This window comes from Oncorhynchus kisutch, linkage group LG11, assembly GCF_002021735.2.
Source record: "Oncorhynchus kisutch isolate 150728-3 linkage group LG11, Okis_V2, whole genome shotgun sequence".
Classification (NCBI taxonomy): Eukaryota; Metazoa; Chordata; class Actinopteri; order Salmoniformes; family Salmonidae; genus Oncorhynchus; species Oncorhynchus kisutch.
Genome location: NC_034184.2, coordinates 73,738,200 through 73,758,530, shown reverse-complemented (window position 1 = coordinate 73,758,530; position 20,331 = coordinate 73,738,200). Strand labels below are relative to the sequence as shown.

The following is a 20,331-nucleotide window of genomic DNA, read 5'->3' as shown; positions in this document are numbered from 1 at the left end:
GTGGGGGGTGGTAAGAGTATTCATACAGCCAGGGGGGGGGGGGGGGGGGGGGGGGTGGTAAGAGTATTCATACAGCCAAGAGAGGGGGGGGGGGGGGTAAGAGTATTCATACAGCCAAGAGGGGGGTGGGGGTAAGAGTATTCATACAGCCAAGAGGGGGGGGGGGGTAAGAGTATTCATACAGCCAAGGGGGGGGGGTAAGAGTATCCATACAGCCAAGGGGTGGGGGGTGGGGGGTGGTAAGAGTATTCATACAGCCAGGGGGGGGGGGGGGGGGGGGTGGTAAGAGTATTCATACAGCCAAGAGGGGGGGGGGGGGGGGGTAGGAGTATTCATACAGCCAAGTCAAACTTATTTTCAAAAATGCACACAAACATAGACCTAGGACAATACTAGAGAGCAAGAGAGATATAGCCATCTACCTAGTAGGTGTACACTGGTGCCTGGCCCTAATCAGCAGGTTGCAGTAACAGGGGATATCCTCAACCTGCTGTCACCCACAGACAGATGCCCAGGCCTGTACACGGTCTTGGCTCACCTCCCCTTGCACTACACACACACACGATCCAGAGAGGGGAGGGTGGTGTCTCCAGAGCTAGTTTCCCCACAAGACTCCCCCTCCCTGGGCTGAGCTTGCCTTGGCTCTCCTCCCCTCCAGCCAGGGTGTCCCCAGATGGCACATCACTCAGGCCCGTGACGTCAATCGGCTTAGCCTCATTTGCATTCATGATATACTTTAGCCATTTTCATTCCCTCACTCTGTTTATTTCTCTCCCTCGCTCATCCCCTCTGGGCTCCACTCTCGAATGAAAAACAAAACGCTTTGAAGCCATATTCTCCTCACAATGCAGTGGAGAGGCTGTTAAAAACAGCAATTTATTGGTGCTTATGGGTGTCAACTGAAGGTGACAGAATTATTATTAACAAAATGTCTAAGCAGCTTGTTATGGCCTAGTCCCATTGGGATTGATCACATCTGAAAAACAGTCCAGAGTTATGGTAACCAGTTTAACAACCACCATCTCACACACACGTCCAACTGTAACCACTTAGAAACCCAGATAAGGATCAGGGTTCGTCTCCACCAAACTGTCGTCACAGACGCCCTTCTCTCTCTGGGTGTGTCCGTCTTTCTCTGACCCTAAGTGTCCTCTAATTCTAAGCTCCCATGACGGCGACGGCCAATCCAAGATAATATTTGACCGGCTTGCAAACAGGCTTGTGGTGCAGTATTTTACTGTCAACACGCCACTGTGTTCACACACAGCACCAGCGCTTAGCGTGTGAGTAATATCCACCCTGTGTGCGTGGGCGGGGGGATAAACAGACTGGCATAACCGTAAGCAGAAAGACCCCAAACTACTGCATATAACCTTTTCAATCACAAACACACACACCCCCCCTTTGGCTGACAGCTATTGCTGGCGTGTCTGATCTGGCCTGTACCGTCACTCATCACTTCAGTGTCAGTTAGCAGCCAACTGGCAGGATTACCAGGTCCCCCTCAGGCAGGGTCAGGCAACTTCTCCAAGATCGGTCAGACAGGTCAGACTGGACTGAGGCATCAACCCCAGGCCATGTGAAAGGAAAGGGGGACACCTAGTCAGTTGCCCAACAATGCATTCAACTTAATTGAGTCTTCCACATTTAACCCAACCCCTCTGAATCAGAGGTGTGGAGGGCTGCCTGTGAAACAGAGATCAGGTTAGTGTCTGTAGTTGGTTCAGTTTTACACAAGTAAACGACAAACAAAATGTGTGTCCTAAACCTACCTTGTCTGAGAGAACAGTTTAAGTAAAACAAAATGTTTTTAGATGGAATTCAAGTGTAACGCATCTAGAGACTTTTTCAGCATCAATTTTGATCATGTGTAGCCTAGTTGACACTACTGTAGGTGTACTTGAAGCTAAATCTAAACCCAACCAGACAGCTCTACAGAGCGAACCCTGTGAATGATCATTGATGCCAAGTCTAACAGCTCCAGGCCTTTAAAGTGGTGTTAAGCAGAGCCTGGTCAAAGCTCATCCACCCACACTTCCCCGTTTCAGCCCCAGGGGAATGTCACTTCAAATGTATGCCGAGCAAAAATCATTGATTTCAAAGTTAAACAAAAACCATACAACTCATGAACAAGGACTACTTTTAACAATTTACACTGACGATTTTACAAAAACACATTTACTGGAAGAGCTGTGCAGATGCTAAATTTGGTAACAGAATTTCGGTAAAATCTTTGTGTCCGTGCTTTCCAGAAACTCTTAAAATATCTGTTCCAAATGAAGATTCAACAATGTTTGCAGAAATAATGCGGTGTCAGCTATGACGTACACACTGACTTTGAAAAACCTCTTTTGGTTATTGAAATAGAGTAAGTGAAGTGATTTACACACGTTAACTGAATTTAATCATGGGTCCCATATCTGTACTACACAGAAATGCACAATTATGGACATGAATGTAATTAGCTTCATCATGATGTATCCTAAATAGGTACACAAAACAATATATATATATAAATATGCAAGATCCTCCTCTGCATATTTGGGTATCATTCGCCACACTGGCTAATTGTTTTAATTTATTTTATTTATTTATTTATTTTACCTTTATTTAACCAGGTAGGCAAGTTGAGAACAAGTTCTCATTTACAATTGCGACCTGGCAAATAATGAACTCTGCCCCAAACTAGACCAAATTTGGGTCATCCGGACCGGAAACAAATCTGAACCAATCATAGTCGTCTATATTTCACAAGTTTGGACAACAAAGTACAGCACATTAGTGTACTCAATTTGTGTGCTCTGTACACTACTCAGAGCTGTACTGTCCAAACTTGTGAACCAAGCTGTGGTTTGTGACTACTACGATTTCCCATTGTAGCCAAATCAATTGCAGAAATTCTATTACCCATTTTTTTTTACCAGAATGTTTTATTCACTTAATTCATAAACAAAATTGATATGAGTAAAAACACTAACTAATTGATAGCTCTACCTTTCCTTGTTCTGTGAACTTTCATTATTCTCCCTCACGAGGGAGAGAAATTAGAAAATATCTTAAAGATGTGGGTTTTTGGTAACGGAACTTCAAAGCACAAGGAAATGTTTCATAGAAAACCCCCCCCCAAAAAGTTGCTATTAGTTGGAAGGGGTCTTTACTTCAACATTGTGTTCTGATGTAATTCTAATACCTTTTAAGACCCCTTTGCCATCGGTTTGATCAGAAATCAAAGCCTTCACTTATTACACATTTTTAGGATGGAACATGTATACGCCTTCCTTTCTCGAACAGGGACTCTAGGCTTTCATTTGACACCCAATTTAATATGCTCCTATTAACTTCACTTTGGTGCTCATTGGTCCTTCCACATTGAAATGACCCCCAGCGATAAAACTAGACTTCCTCACACTGCCAGTGGTAAAAACACTGGGTTCTAGCTGAGGACAGCCCCCAGACGGCATAAAAACACTGGGTTCTAGCTGAGGACAGCCCCCAGACGGCATAAAAACACTGGGTTCTAGCTGAGGACAGCCCCCAGACGGCATAAAAACACTGGGTTCTAGCTGAGGACAGCCCCCAGACGGCATAAAAACACTGGGTTCTAGCTGAGGACAGCCACCAGACGGCATAAAAACACTGGGTACTAGCTAGGGCTGGGTGATATCGAATTAATATGTTTTAGCACGATGTTCCAAGAATCGAGGTTGTCTTTTTAGTCTCATCCCATTCGCTCCTTTGGTGCACCTTTCTACTCGCACAGGGACACCAAGCCTCTCCACCTGCCACTCACAACAATGACAAAAGAGATCTTCCTCTCTGACAACAAGCAGTTTCAACTCGCTATTTGCATTTATGGTTTGGTCCAACATATAAAAAGGATCCTGGAGATGCCTCTTCACTGTTGACATTGAGACTGGTGTTTTGTGGGTACTATTTAATGAAGCTGCCAGTTTCTCAAACCACACACTAAATGTACTTGTCCTCTTGCTCAGTAGTGCACCGGGGCCTCCAACTCCTCTTTCTATTCTGGTTAGAGACAGTTTGTGCTGTTCTGTGAAGGGAGTAGTACACAGCGTTGTACGATATCTTTGGTTTCTTACATTGAATAGCCTTCATTTCACAGAACAAGAATAGACTGACGAGTTTCAGGAGAAAGTGCTATGTTTCTGGCCATTTAGAGCTTGTAATCAAACCCACAAATGCTGATGCTCCAGATACTCAAATAGTCTAAAAGAAGGCAAGTTGTATTGCTTCTTAAATCAAGACAACAGTTTTCAGCTGTGCTAACATAATTGAAAAATGTTTTTATAATGATCAATTAGCCATTTAAAATGATAAACTTGGATTAGCTAACACAATGTGCCATTGGAACACAGGAATGATGGTTGCTGATAAATGGACCTATTTGCCCATGTAGATATTCTATTAAAATATGAGCCATTTACAGCTACAATATCTACACTGTATGTGATCAATTTGATGTCATTTTAAAATGAACAAATAAAAGTGCTTTTCTTTCAAAAACAAGGACATTTCTAAGTGACCCCAAACTTTTGAAATGTAATGCATTTCACTATACAGCCTTACCTATGGATTGTGGATCAATGACATGGGGTATCAATCTACTCAGTGACACCAAGAACATTAGCGTCGTAGCTCTTATTGCAGGACTCTGAAACAACTTAATTGAGCCACATTTATTGTCAACCTGTGTATTTTACACTATTCCTGAGGAAAAACAATGCTGTGTGGATGTCGGAGTTTGATAACGCAGAGGACATTAGGAAAAAATATATTGGGTATTGAGTAGACTGTTAGCCCATTTCTTAGATCCCCAATCCTTAGGTAAAGCTTTACAGTGCATTATGAATAATAGGCTGACTGGGGAGGGGATTTCACAATCACACGATAAGAGCTACAATGCTAATATTTGCATAAACTCTTCATAGTGGTGTTCTGTGAGTGTCACCAAGTAGACTGATACCCCATTTCATTGTGTCACATTCCAACCTTGTTTAACATGATATAGTCTAAATATGGCATGATTCCACCAATTGTAACCTTCTGCATCACCTTTAAAAAAAATGTGGTACTTTTATTTTGAAGGCAAACCACAAATTCCACTATTGTGCCAAATCCTTATTGTGGCTAGCTTCACAACATAACTCTGTCTGGTCGGGCATCACAAGCCAGATGAAGCTAGCTGGCTGCTTATAACGTTAGCTTTGGGCAACAGGGTTAAGTAGCTGGCTAGCTATTTATTGTCATGAGCTGAATTTCAATAACCCATTGAAATCACTTAGAATGTATGTGTTGTCACCCATGGGTCACACTACTCATTGTATTATTCAAATAAAAATAAGAAATTACGGTATTTTATGTAAGTGATATGATACTCTTGCCAATATCGTCCAGCCCTACCTAGATATACATAGGTATTTTTTTGAAAAAGCAACAGGGCAGTGTGGTGCCAGGACTACAAACTCTCCCTCAACGTGAGCAAGACAATGGAGATAATTGAGGACTACAGGAAAAAGGGAGGGCCGAACACGCCCCCATTTGCATCGACGGGGCTGTAGTGGAGCGAGTCGAGAGTTAAGTTCCTTGGTGTCCACATCAACTATCACAGTCCAAACACACCAAGAAAGTCATGAGGGCACGACAACACCTTTTCCCACCCTCAGGAGACTAGGGTAGTGTGTACGGCCCAGTACGTCACTGGGGTCAAGCTTCCTGACATCCAGGACCAGTAAAAAGTTTGGACACACCTACTCATTCGAGGGTTTCTTTATTTTTACAATTTTCTACATTGTAGAATGGTGAAGACAAAACTATGAAATAACACAGGGAATCATAACCAAAAAATATATATAATAATAATAATTATGAGATTCTCCAAAGTAGTCACCCTTTGCCTTGATGACTGCCAAGCGTGTTGAAAGCTCTCTCTCAACCAGCTTCATGAGGTAGTCACCTGGAATGCATTTCAATTAACAGGTGTGCCTTGTTAAAAAGTTAATTTGTGGAATGTCTTTCCTTCTTAAGCCAATCAGTTGTGATATACAGAAGATGGTCTTTCACCAAATAGGGCTAAGTCCATATTATGGCAAGAACAACTCAAATAAGCAAAGAGGGAAAAAAATAAAAACAGTCCATCATTAGTTTAAGACATGAAGGTCAGTCAGTGCGGAACATTAAGAACTTTGAAAGTTTCTACAAGTGCAGTCGCAAAAACCATAAAGCTCCATGATGAAACTGGCTCTCAGGAGGACCACCACAGGAAAGGAAGACCCAGAGTTACCTCTGCTGCAGATGATAAATTCATTAGACTTACCAGCCTCAGAAAAGTCACATCAACTGTTCAGAGGAGACTGCGTGAATCAGGCCTTCATGGTCAAATTTCTGCAAAGAAACCACTACTAAAAGGACACCAATAAGAGACTTGCTTGGGTCAAGAAACATGAGCAATTAATATTAGACCGGTGGAAATTGAGATTATTGGTTGTAACCGCCGTGTCTGTGAGACGCAGAGTAGGTGAACGGATGATCACCGCATGTGTGGTTCCCACCATGAAGGAGGTGGTGTGATGGTGCTTTGCTGGTGACACGGTCAGTGATTCATTTAGAATTCAAGGCACACTTAACCAGCATGGCTACCACAGCATTTTGCAGCGAAAAGCCATCCCATCTGGTTTGCGCTTAGTGGGACTATTATTTGTTTTTCAACAGGACAATGGCCCAGCACACCTCCAGGCTGTATAAGGGTTATTTGACCAAGAAGGAGAGTAATGAGTCCTGCATCAGATGACCTGGCCTCCACAATAACGCAAACTCAACCCAATTGAAATGGTTTGGGATGAGTCGGACTGCAGAGTGAAGGAAAAGCAACCAACAAGTGCTCAGCATGTGGGAACTCCTTCAAGACTGTTGGAAAAGCATTCCAGGTGAAGCTGGTTGAGAGAATGCCAAGAGTGTGCAAAGCTGTCAAGGCAAAGGGTGGCTACTTTGAAGAATCTCAAATATATTTTGATTGGTTCAACACTTTTTGGTTGCTACATGATTCCATGTGTTATGTCATAGTTGATGTCTTCACTATTATTCTACAATGTAGAAAATAGTAAAAAATAAAGATAAACCCTTGAATGAGTAGGTGTATCCAAACTCATAGACTTCTCTCTGCTATCACACGGCAAGCAGTACTGGAGCACCAAGTCTAGGTCCAAAAGGTTCCTTAACAGCTTCTACCCCCAAGCCATAAGACTGGTGAACAGCTAACATAATATTTGCAATGACCCCCCCCCCCCCCCCCCATTTGTTTTTAATACTGCTGCTACTCGCTGTTTATCAACTACGCAGTCACGTAACCCCTACCTACATGTACAAATTACCTCGACTAACCTGTTCCATCGCACAGTGACGCAGTACCGGTACCCCCTGCATATAGCCTCAATATTATTCTATTGTGTTATTTTACTAAATATAAACAATTTTCTTAACTGAACTGCAGGTTAAGGGCTTGTAAGTAAGCATTTCACATTAAGGTCTATACCTGTTGTAGTCTGTGCATGTGACAAATAAAATTTGATCAACTTGTATGCATTTCACTACTAAATGTTTGCTATCAGATATCCTATAAAATGGCTTTCTGCCAGAAGTCCAAAAGCTCTGGATGAGTTCTGTTCAGTTGCCATTCCCCTCCCTTCAAATCAAATTTTATTGGTCACATACGTAGCAGAGGTTATTGCTGGTGTAGTGAAATGCTTTCCCCCCCTATGCTCAGTGTACACCTGCTGCTCTTCATTCAGAAAAGCATGCGTCACAACTTTTGTTCGCTTTTCTCGTAAAATGACATTCAGTAGCTACTAGCTATGCTTGTACACAGTGGGGCAAAAAAGTATTTAGTCAGCCACCAATTGTGCAAGTTCTCCCACTTAAAAATGAGAGGCCTGTAATTTATCATCATAGGTACACTTCAACTATGACAAACAAAATGAAGGGGGGGGGGGGGAATCCAGAAAAATCACATTGTAGGATTTTTTATGAATTTATTTGCATATTATGGTGGAAAATAAGTATTTGGTCACCTACAAACAAGCAAGATTTCTGGCTCTCACAGACCTGTAACTTCTTCTTTAAGAGGCTCCTCTGTCCTCCACTCGTTACCTGTATTAATGGCACCTGTTTGAACTTGTTATCAGTATAAAAGACACCTGTCCACAACCTCAAACAGTCACACTCCAAACTCCACTACGGCCAAGACCAAAGAGCTGTCAAAGGACACCAGAAACAAAATTGTAGACCTGCACCAGGCTGGGAAGACTGAATCTGCAATAGGTAAGCAGCTTGGTTTGAAGAAATCAACTGTGGGAGCAATTATTAGGAAATGGAAGACATGCAAGACCACTGATAATCTCCCTCGATCTGGGGCTCCACGCAAGATCTCACCCCGTGGGGTCAAAATGATCACAAGAACAGTGAGCAAAAATCCCAGAACCACATGGGGGGGGGACCTAGTGAATGACCTGCAGAGAGCTGGAACCAAAGTAACAAAGCCTACCATCAGTAACACACTACGCCACCAGGAACTCAAATCCTGCAGTGCCAGACGTGACCTCTGCTTAAGCCAGTACATGTCCAGGCCAGTCTGAAGTTTGCTAGAGATCATTTGGATGATCCAGAAGAAGATTGGGAGAATGTCATATGGTCAGATGAAACCAAAATAGAACTTTTTGGTAAAAACGCAACTGTTTGGAGGACAAAGAATGCCGAGTTGCATCCAAAGAACACCATACCTACTGTGAAGCATGGGGGTGGAAACATCATGCTTTGGGGCTGTTTTTCTGCAAAGGGACCAGGACGACTGATCCGTGTAAAGGAAAGAATGAATGGGGCCATGTATTGTGAGATTTTGAGTGAAAACCTCCTTCCATCAGCAAGGGCATTGAAGATGAAACGTGGCTGGGTCTTTCAGCATGACAATGATCCCAAACACACCGCCCGGGCAATGAAGGAGTGGCTTCGTAAGAAGCATTTCAAGGTCCTGGAGTGGCCTAGCCAGTCTCCAGATCTCAACCCCATAGAAAATCTTTGGAGGGAGTTGAAAGTCCGTGTTGCCCAGCAACAGCCCCAAAACATCACTGCTCTAGAGGAGATCTGCATGGAGGAATGGGCCAAAATACCAGCAACAGTGTGTGAAAACCTTGTGAAGACTTACAGAAAACGTTTGAGCTCTGTCATTGCCAACAAAGGGTATATAACTAAGTATTTGGTCAATAACAAAAGTTATTTTCCACCATAAATTTGCAAATAAATTCATTAAAAATCCTACAATGTGATTGTCTGGATTTTTTTTTCTCATTTTGTCTGTAGTAGTTGAAGCGTACCTATGATAAATTACAGGCCTCATCTTTTTAAGTAGGAGAACTTGCACAATTGGTGGCTGACTAAATACTTTTTTGCCCCACTGTAACTGTGTGCTGGATTTGCAATACATTTGTTTATTTCCACTCGTTGCATATAGCTAACAGCGTCTGTGATTTAGCCATTACTGGTAATAGACGGCCAAAGGGCTTTTTTTATTAACTTGTCCATGTTAGTGTTTTTAGCACCCCTTCAAATCACATTGTATTTGTCACATACACATGGTTAGCAGATGGAAATGTGAGTGTAGCGAAATGCTTGTGCCTCTGGTTCCGACAATGCAGTAATAACCAATGAGTAATCTAACCTAACAATTCCACAACAACTACCTTATACACACAAGTGTAAAGGGATGAAGAATATGTACATAAAAACATATGAATGGGTGATGGTACAGAACGGCATAGGCAGTAGATGGTATAGAGTACAGTATATACATATGAGATGAGTAATGTAGGTTATGTAAACCCTACATAAATCCCAGGATGGCAGATGAACAGAATTCAATGTAAAAAATTGAGGGGGGGGGGGGAATATAATTGGGATTTTTCTCTCTACATTGTTGGGAAGGGTCCGTAAAATAAACATTTCACTGTTATACTTCATAAACGGGTGTAGACTGACAAATAAAATGTGATAAGCATCTTATCCAGGTAGGCCACTTGATTTCAGCATCTAAACAACATGAACAGGTCATGTTGTTAAAACACTTGGAGGGGGTCTTAGAGTTGAAGGCTTATATATAGCATAGTGATTATTCCCAACTGCTTGAAATGCAGTGTATTCATCTTTAATTGTGCAACTAAGCTTATTTACAGAAAAATAATAATCATAATAAAATCATAAACTTCCACTAAGTTAAAAAAAATTAAGGGAGATGTGATTTTTAGTCCAGCTCACCCAGCCCTAGCTGAGACAGACAGCACATCAAACTATGGAGGAAGCCAGCAGTATGCCAAACAATTCTGGAATATCAGCCACAAACAGTGTCTGTAAACTGAGCACTAAAAGCAGCTGGAGTCAGCAGAGCTTCATGAAGTGAAAACGTCCTCCTAAGAGTTATACCCTTGCGGTGCAATGCTGTAATACGCCATGGCACATTCCAGTAAGGCAATGCTAAAGCCATAAACCTGGACTTTACTGCAATGCAGGTTGCTGCATGTGTGTGCCAGCCACTGCTTACACAAAGCCAGATTGAGTCTACCTACTAACACTGGTTTATGGGGGGACACTCCACTCCAGTGTCAGAGGTCATTAGGTGGGTATAGAAGGGTTCACTGGCCTGTGAAGGAGAGGTGCACTGGGTATCTGGGATCAGCTCATCCTACACAAACCCATTGGTCAAAATAACTTTGATCAGTTTCTAGGCCATAGAGGCAGTTTCATGCTACTATAGGCCAGGCAGGGCAGGTCATGGTGTTCCAGTAGAACACTTCCAGACACATGGTGAGAGAGCACTGCAGACAGCAGCCAGACATAGTCAACCAGGGCTTTTTACTCTGGAGAACTGTCACAAAGTCATTGAAAATATTTTTATAGGGAGAGGTTTAGAATGGGGTTGCAAATGTGCTCTGTGTTGAGCCATATCTACACAAGATCAGAGATGGGGGGGATTCATAGGCAGGAAGTGGCTCAGGCATTGAAACACCTGTAGTATGTGAGGTGAATCAAGGTAGAAATTGAATTATTCAAAACCTCCATTCCAACACCAATGTTTCTAGAATGTGTTAGTGTCAGTCAACTTAGTCTATACCTGGCCAAATAAGAGACTTGTTGAGAACTGTATGGTTTGTTAAGGTCCTTTCTTTCCTACTATAGAGGAGCTCCTGAAGTTAGGTCCTACACTCCTCCAGGGATAGAGAGAGATGACAGTTAATTGAGTTTAGACCCAAACCGTTCCAGTTGAATGCCTTGATCAGGTGAGTACAGCATTTCAACAAAAGCTGACAAGGAACCACAAGCAGAAGAGTCATGTGAAGACAAATCTAATGAAAAAAAGGACAGACCATGTACTAGTCCTATAAGGTCTACACGCATTCAGATAACCTTCATGAGAATAGTCTGTGTGGCACGTCGGGGGTTAAAGCCCTGTGGTTGTGAAAGAATAGCAGCAAGACTTAACAGCTCCTTCGGCATTCTTACCACATCCTGAAACTACGTCAATCCAGCCACGCACACCACTACGTCAAAACCTTATCGCTTCAGTTAAGATCAACGCGCGTGCTCATGATGTGATCCCCTCCGCCTGCAGAAAAACAAGTGGTGCTATCTCGTCCTGTTGCGTAGCACGCTGGCTCATATTTGCCAAATCTCCTTTTTCCTGTCGTAAATCTGCATGGCACTAACCGCTGCAACTCATCAATACTGTGTTTCTGTTTACATATTGACTTTTATATCTCGGATACACACAAGACAAATCTCAATTGGCTCTGTGGCCTGGCCTTATCAGTGGAGAGATGTGCGTTTCAGTTATCAATCAATGCACCAGGCACATGGTACTGACAGCTGCACTCTTCCCTGCATTGGCCTGGCTCTCTGGATGTAAACACCAACTCAGGAGTCAGATGAGGCAATACTGCCTGCCTCTGTGCGTCACACACACCCACTTCCTCTCAATGTTCGGTTGGTGACCTAGCCATTGGCCACTCCGCCGTCGAGGCCAGAAAAAAAACCCTGGAAGCCCTAGACAAACCAGCTGCGACCTTTGGCCATTATCCTCTACTAGAGCATATTTTACACCCATCCACATGCAGACAGCGAGCACAAAAATGCACTTCTCTGATGTCATCTTTTCTTAAACCCTACACTTTCACCCTCTGTTTACAAGAGGAAATGTCTTCATCAGAGAGCAAGAGGGCCTGAAACTCCGGCCATCTGGGAGTTTGGCAGAGAGCCAAACCACTACCCTCAGGCACATGTTGAACCTGCTCCCTCAGTAATGCTAGCTCTAGCCCGTCCCCTGTCCCCGCTTAAACAAACACCAGGAAGCGAGCACACTGGAACCAGAACACAGCAGTGACCACAGAGGAAAATACTCACCCTTATGGCCACACAGAAGGAGAGAAATGATGTTTAGAGAGGGACAGTAGTCACTCCATGGCAAGTAGTGTGTGTGGAAAAAACCCATAGCAAACACATCTCCATTCCATACCCTGGTGTCCAACTACAGTGGGAAGGTCTTCACTTCTGCACCCATTCTCATCTGCTGCACAAACCAAAACCTGATGCAAATCATTGTTTCAAAAGAACCCCACTTAACACTACAAAGCCTGTGGCTCGTTGCAAGTGAGCCGTTTCTCCCAACAAAAGGGCCAAAAGAATAATAATTTAAACACAGCCCACCAATTACAAATGAACTGTGGCACACTCAAGAGAAACAAGAGGCAAACACGACCCAGGAGCACAATGGTTCCTACAGTGTTTGTACACAGTGTGATTGTACTACAGGTTTCGCAAGGGTGCATAAAACTAGAACGAGCGTTCCCCGTTCAACACAACATGGCAGCCATTTGGAATATTCAATAAACTGATGATCATCCCATCAGAAAACTAAGCAGTACTTTATGCATCCAATTCTATGCCAGGACATTGATAGCCTTTGACAGAGAGGGGCTGTATATCTGTTGTTGAGTGGAGGGTAATGGTGTGGATATTTGATAGCAGACACAGGGGTGATTATGTGATGTAGAGCAGTGGGCTTGACAAAAGACTAATGAATATCCCACCGAAGAGGGACGCGGCTCGCACACGCACAGATCTCACTGCCTGGTTAATGTGTTCGGTATACAATGACATGTGAGCGTCGGACACGAGTTATTCACCCCTGATTTAACATACAATTACTCTGTAGGATGGCTAACTATCAACTACCAAACACGTGAGTCGATGTCCTCATCATTTGGTGATTGTGTTAGTTAAGGTTATCAGTTCCCGCTCATATCGTTGTTTCCTTGCGCCAAAGTTTCCTTAACAAAATACTGTAACTCATGGGCCTAAGCTACATTGCACAACTATGCCATGAATAGGCCTACTATACAACGTGATGAGAAATCAAGGAGTAGCCAATGTGGCTCACCTATTTAACGAGAGTCTGTTAAATGTGTCTAGACTGGAACACACTAGATCGAATACAAACAAAAGTATCCAGGCAGCACGTTCCTTGGTGCACAAAGTAACAAGTAGACAGCTGTTGCAACGCACACTTGAAGGCGTTGCAACAATTCAGACAATGTAGCGTAACAATACATTGAGTTGAAGAGTGACTGCATTTAACCACTTGAACATTTTTACTGATCATTTTGTAGTTTCAGAGTGACATTGCAAATCGATAGGCTACCCCCTGCAGGATTCCCATACCACTCATATGAATCTGAAAGAAGCGATCCGAGAGTTAGTTATTAGGTAGTGCATGAGATGTCATCAAATTGATTATGTAGTGTCATTATGGAGAGCCGAGACAGTTCATTTGAAACCGATCCAGTTGAAGTAATGAGGCATTACCTGTGACAGCTGCCTTGGATCAGGAGCGCCGAAGAGAGACGAGCTGGAGCTGAAACTGATGGCTCCTCTCCGGCTGAGGACATGCTTAGGAACCGGTCTGTCTAGAGGCAAAACCGGCAGCTGATAACATACTTCCATTGAACAAAGTCAGAGTTGGATCCAGATTTTTTTTTAAACGAATAAAAATCTGTTAAAATGGTAAATGAATTGATCAAATGGAAAGTAAAATGCAGGAAAATAAGAGGGTTGATTGTAGAGCGGTATTCCTCCTTTATTGTGTGGAGGGAATCCGTTGTAATACTTCAGCAGTGAAGAAAGCTACTTATCTTTGTTCTAGGCGACTTTAAACTTGCCAAAATCGCCGTCATTAATACATTGCCTATGCCGCTAGTCTCGTTTGTTCCCATTCTAACCGGGGATGTTATTCATGCTGCTACTTAGCACCTTTTTCTACACAGATTTGGGCCCTCAAAGGACGAGGCCTCTATATTTTCTATATCTTCATAAAAACGTTTCCTCATTGTCTTCTCCAAAACTCGTCTCAGACGTGCTTCGTCGTGATATGGCTCCGCATTGTCTCCAAATCAAACCAAAAAGGCAAGACCACTTAAAAAAAAACAGCTGCCGATGTACATCACTAGTGGGTGAAGTGAAAGGAATCATACGAGGAACATATTGGAGCAGTGGTTCGGTGGTATTCATTCAAGATTTTCGGTGCGAGAAGAAACTATCAATATCTATCTTTTTTTCCTCAATGCAAGGATAAATAGCACCCGTGATTCACCACACATCGGTCTCACTCAATGCAGCACTGTGTGATTTCAAAAGAAAGTGGCTGGCTCAAGGGGAAACCCGACGTCCATCTCACCTAAACCCGTCGTCCGGGAAAAATATTGGCACATCAAACAAAAATAAACTGCAACGAAAAAGCAAAAATGTGAACCAAGGTAAATGTATTTCCTTTAACTACCTAGCTACCTTTCTAAACATGAGGCTTCTCTCGAACACCACCTGCCAGAGATGGAGCTGCTGGAGAGAAAACAAGACGCCCTTGTCCAAGTTATCCAATTGCAGCATGGCTACCAGTGTCACATCTATAGTGATTGGACAATGGCGTAGATTTTGTTTGCAACAAGCCACACTATTGGCTACATGTCCAGGGCGATCCCCAATACCGATTTGAGCAGTCGTACACCGACGGCGCAGACCTCCACAAGGGTATTCCACCACAATGGGGTTTGCCCTAGAGAGGTCCACATCATTGCCTGTGATTACCTTTCTTGCATGAGTCACCCAGTTGTACTTGAGAAGTAGTACTCAACAGTTTTCAATGTGAGGCTATGGTGGAATTTAGTGGAATATTCTTCAAAAATGTTTTATGATCTGTTAATAAAAGCTGTATGGTGTCTCAAAGTTCACATTAATAATACAAATAATAATAGGCTACTTACTTGAAAAGTGACTGATTGACCACCCTACCTTCATTAATTATCTGAAAGGTTTTTATTGTTCCTAGACAGGTGTCGGGGTAGGAATAGTATTTGAACAGTCCCCCTATCAAATACACATATTATTATTCATGATATTCATTTGAGATCACAGTGAATGTCTGTCACACTCAGTAGGGAGGAGAACTTCCCACAAATGCATGAGAGAGAGAGAGAGAGAGAGAGAGAGAGAGAGAGAGAGAGAGGAATTCATACTACTCCTCCATCAATGTCAGGCTGACCTAACAACTAGTACCTGCAGTAAGTGGCTATTGTCCGTTGTGTCTCTATTGTCCGTTGTGTCTCTATTGTCCGGTGTGTCTCTATTGTCCGGTGTGTCTCTATTGTCCGGTGTGTCTCTATTGTCCAGTGTGTCTCTATTGTCCAGTGTGTCTCTATTGTCCGGTGTGTCTCTAATGTCCGGTGTGTCTCTACTGTCCGGTGTGTCTCTATTGTCCGGTGTGTCTCTATTGTCCAGTGTGTCTCTATTGTCCAGTGTGTCTCTATTGTCCGGTGTGTCTCTATTGTCCGTTGTGTGAGCAGTAGGCTAGATGTAAATAAGACCTTATTTCCAAGAAGTCAAGGAACACACCATTCCAGATTTCTCCCCTGAAAACACTGTTCTAAGAACCACCTCTACTTACATTCGAATTAGACAATTTTTTTGTTTCCTTATGCAGGAGAGCTGGGGGAAAATCCTGAGCTGCACCATGGCAACAGTCAGGCTGAATGCCAGTTGAGGGGCATAATGAGTAGGGCTATACCCCTCTCCTCGACTCCATCCTTCCATCTCTCCTTCTCTTCTACGGCACTCTGAATGCAATTCCACACAATCACACTCCCTGCCACGAGGTCCTGCGTCTTTTCCAGGCAACCAAAGCAACATTGTGCCAAATCACTCCACCAGCCAGTCACTCACCCTCAGCGAAGGCTAGGCACATGATAGTGGAACCCCATATTGCCCTTAGCCAAGGACAAGCCTATCTAGCCTCATTCGGTTGGATATCAACTGAGAATGACTGGGTTTAGCTGTGGTGGCTATTAAGCTGCATTTGTTAATAGACATTTCTAAAAGTGTAGTGGAGGTTGGTGTTGATTTGGTAGGTTTTACAAAATGTTTTCAACAAACCACTTAACCACTCTAAATGAGATGTGTGCGTGTGCGCGCTTGTGGGTGTGTGTGCACACTCCCATGAGTGTGACTGTCTGCGGGAAAGGGTAGGAAAGCATTTCTTAATTAATTCCTCCTACGGTCTCTTTAAAGCACACACATATTGGTCCCTAGGTAGACATGCTTAGCCACACAAGTCAGTGTGCAAGCCCAGGAGACACAGAGTATAGAGAAGGGAGTCCAGGGACAGGTGAGCTGCTTACCTGCTGTTTCCCCAGGGGCCACAAGTATCTTCTTTCAGATCAGGAAATAACCGTCAATAAAATGTGACTCCAATCTGTTGTTTTGTATGGACTTTCAACACCATAAACAATACATTATAACTGAGATATGCCACTCCTTGAAATAATCACTGGTTTGCAAACTTTACCCAATCTAAATTATAAGATACAATATTACTATCATTATTGTCGTCTTTATATACATGGAGCTTAGGTGAATATAATGCATATTGGTCATGGTAAACTTTGTGTCCACCTGCAAACCCTTTTCGACCTACGTTTTTAACACCATGTCATGTCACTCTGTATGTATGTCACTCTGCATGTATGTCACTCTGTATGTATGTCACTCTGCATGTATGTCACTCTGTATGTATGTCACTCTGCATGTATGTCACTCTGTATGTATGTCACTCTGCATGTATGTCACTCTGTATGTATGTCACTCTGTATGTATGTCACTCTGTATGTATGTCACTCTGTATGTATGTCACTCTGTATGTATGTCACTCTGCATGTATGTCACTCTGTATGTATGTCACTCTGCATGTATGTCACTCTGTATGTATGTCACTCTGCATGCATGTCACTCTGTATGTATGTCACTCTGTATGTATGTCACTCTGTATGTATGTCACTCTGTATGTATGTCACTCTGCATGTATGTCACTCTGTATGTATGTCACTCTGCATGTATGTCACTCTGTATGTATGTCACTCTGTATATATGTCACTCTGTATGTATGTCACTCTGCATGTATGTCACTCTGCATGTATGTCACTCTGCATGTATGTCACTCTGCATGTATGTATCGCCATCTTGTGGAAGAAGACAAGAGGACAATACTTTTTTTCTGCGTTTCTTCTATCTTCCACTAGGTGGTGGTCTTCTGTCACTGAATGCAGAAGCTTTGTGAAACCCATGTTGTAATCCTATAAAGCCTACTAAAACGATAGTAGACTAAAAAACACAGCATTAAGGTCAATATTTTACATTATCTTTCACCCTCTCTCAGAAAGTCATCAATCCGTTGACACTACTACTATTCTACCCAGACACCTCAGTATCCTGCAAAATAATAGACCTACTTCCAACTCCCCTTTAAACCCCAACCCAACATCCAGCCAATCATGTTAGGGCCACTGGCGGCTGGGCCTGCTGAAACGTGAGCACATGACTATCTGCCTGTATGTTTTCTTCATCTCATCCGCTGAACTAGTCCTCCACAGAGCATACACCTTAATCCACTGACCTGTCTTTCTCTCCCAGGGACGACTGGAGCACTGGAGTTGACGGTCTGGACAGAGGAACAGTTAGGAAAGAGAGGAACGGGAAAGAGGAATAGCTGTGGACAAATGCAGAGGATGTGATTGGCTAAAAGTTCTCTTAGTTAAGTCTTTTGAGTTCTGTTGTTTGGTGTTCGTAGTCCATGTTAAAACAGTAAGGTGACAAGTTGTCTCATGTTGGTGTTCTCTGATGAATTTTGCCAATGTCTTTAGCAACTCTTAGATCGAATAGAGTGTTGGAGATAACATAGTGATAAAACAATGGAACGGTACAATCTCTGTGGAAAATTCTTTGTTACTATTTATAGCAGTTCTATCAATGATGAATAGAGATGCTGTGTGAACAGTATACCATTACTGATAGATCAGTGGATCAGCTGAACAACCACACAGTCAATATCAGGAATCAAATCATTGTGGTTGCTGTGTTGTGCAGGTAATGGTGAGAGAATATGTCGGAACAAAAGCAGCGTTCCCTGTCCACCTCAGGAGAGGCCCTATACTTAGTCCTGGGCCTCCAAAAGACCTGTACACTGGACGACATCGATAAGTCCTACAGGCACACACACACACACACACAGACACACTTTCACCTCACTTCTTGGGCTGTGTGCTTGGTTAAACCAGTGGATGACCCACTTAAATATTTGGGCCGACCCATCAGGTTGTTTCTATAGGACACACAATTTGGGAGTCATTTGGCTAGTTAGTGGAGTAACCAGACAAACAACAGACAACAGATAACCGTATGCCTCAATGGAGAAACTGAACTGCATATTACATCACTGACAGCAACCCTTTGAGCATGTTAACTCATATAAAACGTTCCATCCATTTAACTCTATATATTCTAAACACTGTTTTTGTTAGTATACGAAGATCATTTTCTCCACAGATAAGGTTATACATTGATCTGTGACCATGCAACGTGTGCTGGAAAGCACAAACAAATATCATGTAACAACCCATGTCTATGGAGGTCAGTGGGAATGATTTTAATGGGCCATTTTTCAGGAGACAAAAAACAAGACTTTGTGAGTCAGACAGACACTCTGACTGACTGCTGCAAGACCTTTTATAATCACAGACAGTTATTGTCAGATAGCTGCATGAATACAATATTACTTCCATAAAACTAAAATATTAATACTACAGAACAGATGGCACCCCTTGTTGTACTCAGGTCAGGGCTTATACAAGATTCCCGTGTGCGTGTGTGTGCGTGCGTGTGTGTGTGTGTGTGTGTGCGTGTGTGTGTGTGCGTGTGTGCGTGTGTGTGTGCGTGCGTGTGTGTGCGTGTGTGTGTGCGTGCGTGTGTGTGTGTGCGTGCGTGTGTGTGTGCGTGCGTGCGTGTGTGTGTGTGTGCGTGCGTGCGTGCGTGTGTGTGTGTGTGTGTGTGTGCGTGCGTGTGTGTGTGTGTGTGTGTGCGTGCGTGTGTGTGTGCGCCCCCCATATGCAAGGGCGGGTGTACTCGGAAGCTTGTCAGAACACGTTGGGAATAGACCCTAGCGTTATGGCTGCAGCCCCACTTTCTATGTACCCACACAACAAGTAGTACCTGACTGACTGTAGTTATATTTATTGTTTTATGTAAAGCTGACTTACAATAAAACAGAAGAACAGACATCCTACAACATGAAGAGCTGCTGATAAAAACCTACTGGTCCCCGTACTCAACCTTAATCTAGTTATTGTGTCATGACAGGGGCCTTTGATGCTTACTCAAGATCAATTCACTCAGCTATAACCCAAGCCGTTTTCAATTATATTTTGCAATGTAATTCCGCATTTTAATGTAGATTTTGTTTAGGATAACTATTTTAACCTACATGCTGTAACTTACATTTCAACCAAAATATGTCTGTCAAGACCTCTTGCATACCCTGCCTTCTCTCATTTCACCAATACATTTCCATTGGAAGCACTCCGAAACGTACAGTAGTAAGTCAGAATCTAATGACTTATAATATGAATTCACTTCAGACGCATACAGGTGCCATTACAATTAGTCGTTCTTAATTAGTATAATTGGAATTCACTTTCAGGAACCATCCAAATGGTTAGCTTTTGAGCAGCCCTTGTTTGTTGTTAATGAATATGTAAACATAGTGGCATTTTCCGAGCATGTTGGCATCATAAAAAATGAACAAGCAGACGTGCTTTGGAGCATCATCAAATGTTAATGACAAATTACAATATACAGCAAAAAAAGAGAGAGCGAGAACATTTAGTTACATGTATTGTT

General features: G+C 42.9%; 1 protein-coding gene and 1 long non-coding RNA gene across 6 annotated transcripts in view; one reads left to right on the top strand and one right to left on the bottom strand.

Moving 5' to 3' along the window:
- The window catches only part of LOC109899268 (high affinity cAMP-specific 3',5'-cyclic phosphodiesterase 7A), a 28,102-nt gene extending 13,146 nt beyond the window's left edge, over window positions 1-14,956 (bottom strand). For 2 of the 5 annotated variants that reach the window (XM_031836315.1, XM_020494334.2), the window contains exon 1: window positions 13,921-14,943. In XM_031836315.1, the coding sequence (XP_031692175.1) occupies window positions 13,921-14,058 (138 nt within the window). In that variant the 5' untranslated portion in view covers window positions 14,059-14,943. Of the gene's footprint in view, window positions 1-13,920 lie in introns of all 5 variants that reach the window. The other 3 variants (XM_031836316.1, XM_031836317.1, XM_020494333.2) reach the window with 3 other exon arrangements.
- On the top strand, window positions 13,140-18,358 carry LOC109899271 (uncharacterized). The gene is made up of 2 exons (XR_002256468.2): window positions 13,140-13,297; window positions 18,070-18,358. It is a non-coding gene; the product is annotated as an uncharacterized LOC109899271 (long non-coding RNA).
- Window positions 18,359-20,331: the final 1,973 nt, after the last annotated feature.